Source organism: Corvus brachyrhynchos, unplaced genomic scaffold (assembly GCF_000691975.1).
Source record: "Corvus brachyrhynchos isolate BGI_N302 unplaced genomic scaffold, ASM69197v1 scaffold58, whole genome shotgun sequence".
Taxonomy (NCBI): Eukaryota; Metazoa; Chordata; class Aves; order Passeriformes; family Corvidae; genus Corvus; species Corvus brachyrhynchos.
The window spans coordinates 455,833-457,285 of NW_008239539.1; the positions used below are offsets into that span (position 1 = coordinate 455,833).

The 1,453-nt window shown below is 62.2% G+C and overlaps 1 protein-coding gene across 1 annotated transcript in view; it reads left to right on the plus strand.

Moving 5' to 3' along the window:
- The window catches only part of RGS11 (regulator of G-protein signaling 11), a 5,111-nt gene that overhangs the window by 2,387 nt on the left and 1,271 nt on the right, over window positions 1-1,453 (plus strand). The window contains exons 7-12 of the mRNA XM_017741226.1: window positions 184-297; window positions 415-530; window positions 873-960; window positions 1,071-1,209; window positions 1,274-1,356; window positions 1,426-1,449. Coding sequence (XP_017596715.1) covers window positions 184-297; window positions 415-530; window positions 873-960; window positions 1,071-1,209; window positions 1,274-1,356; window positions 1,426-1,449 — 564 coding nt within the window. The remainder of the gene's footprint in view (window positions 1-183; window positions 298-414; window positions 531-872; window positions 961-1,070; window positions 1,210-1,273; window positions 1,357-1,425; window positions 1,450-1,453) is intronic.

Consider the following 1,453-nt stretch of genomic DNA (forward strand, 5'->3'; position numbering starts at 1 on the left):
TCAGGGTGACAGGGGCACCCACATGACAGCAGCTGGTGGCTGGCACCACAGAACCACAGCCCTCAGCAGGGAGTGGAGCCGAGGCTCTGTAGAGCTCGGGCACATCCCCACCGCGTCCCTGTCATGTCCCCACGGTGTCTGGGGTTGATGGCCCTGGTTGCCTCCAGCCACCACTCCTGGCAGGTACATCAAGTTCAACGAGCAGTATGTGCCCCACGATCCCATCATGTCTGGCTGCCTGCCCAGCAACCCCTGGATCACGGATGACACCACGTACTGGGCCATGAATGCCCCTACGTAAGTGGCCCAGCCCCAGGCCCCCCAGTACCCCAACCTGCAGGACAGGGTTGTGGGGTCTGTGGGGTCATGCAGGCTGCCATGGGCTGCCAGCCTCAATGCTGTTGTCGCTCACAGGGTGACGACCCCCACGAAGCTGCGTGTGGAGCGCTGGGGCTTCAGCTTCAGTGAGCTCATCATGGACCCCCTGGGCCGGGCACAGCTCCTTGAATTCCTCAAGAAGGAATTCAGTGGTGAGTGGCCCAAGTCCCAGCCCCGAAACATTGCTACATCTTGGCATCCCAGAGCCACCACTCCAACCCAGCACCACGAAACCCACCATGTCCCAGTAGTGCCCAATCCACTATCCAACCCCAACACCACCAAACCAACCCGTTACTGTGTCCTGGCACTCCTCAATCCACCACCACATCCCAGTACTTTCCAGCTAATCTGCCCCAATTTCCCTGGTTCCACTGGCCCAGCTGGCTCTGTCCCACAGGGACACATGCCCAGCCACGATGGCCTTTGGGGGTTGGCCATGGGGGGTGCCGAGTGCTGTGTTCCCATTCCCAGCATCATGTCCCTCTCCCCAGCTGAGAATCTGAGCTTCTGGGAGGCGTGTGAGGAGCTGCGCTATGGGGAGCAGTCCCGCATCGCCGAGATCGTGGACTCCATCTACCAGTGAGTGCCAGTGGGATGAAGGTTCAGGAGGAAAGGTTTGGGGGTGGTCAGGCCATCACGGTGCTGTGTCCCAGGGCTGGGCCGGGCTCACCCCACCTGCGACTCCCCAGGCAGTTCCTGGCTCCCGGGGCCACGCGCTGGGTGAACATCGACAGCAAGACGATGGAGCGAACACTGGAGGGCATCAAGACGCCCCATCGCTACGTGATGGACGATGCCCAGATGCACATCTACATGCTCATGAAGAAGGTGGGTGAGGGCGGGGCTGGGCAGTGCAGGGCTGGGCAGGATCCTGACGCCTCTGCTCGTCCAGGACTCCTACCCACGGTTCCTCAAGTCGGACCTCTACAAGAACCTGTTGGCCGAGGCCATCATTCCCCCGGAGACCAAGAAGCGGTGAGGGCAGGGGCCGTCCCCTGGGGCGCTGGGTGGTCCCCGCCGGTTCTGACCCTGTTCTGCCCGCAGGGTCTTCCCCTTCATGCGCAAACCGCGG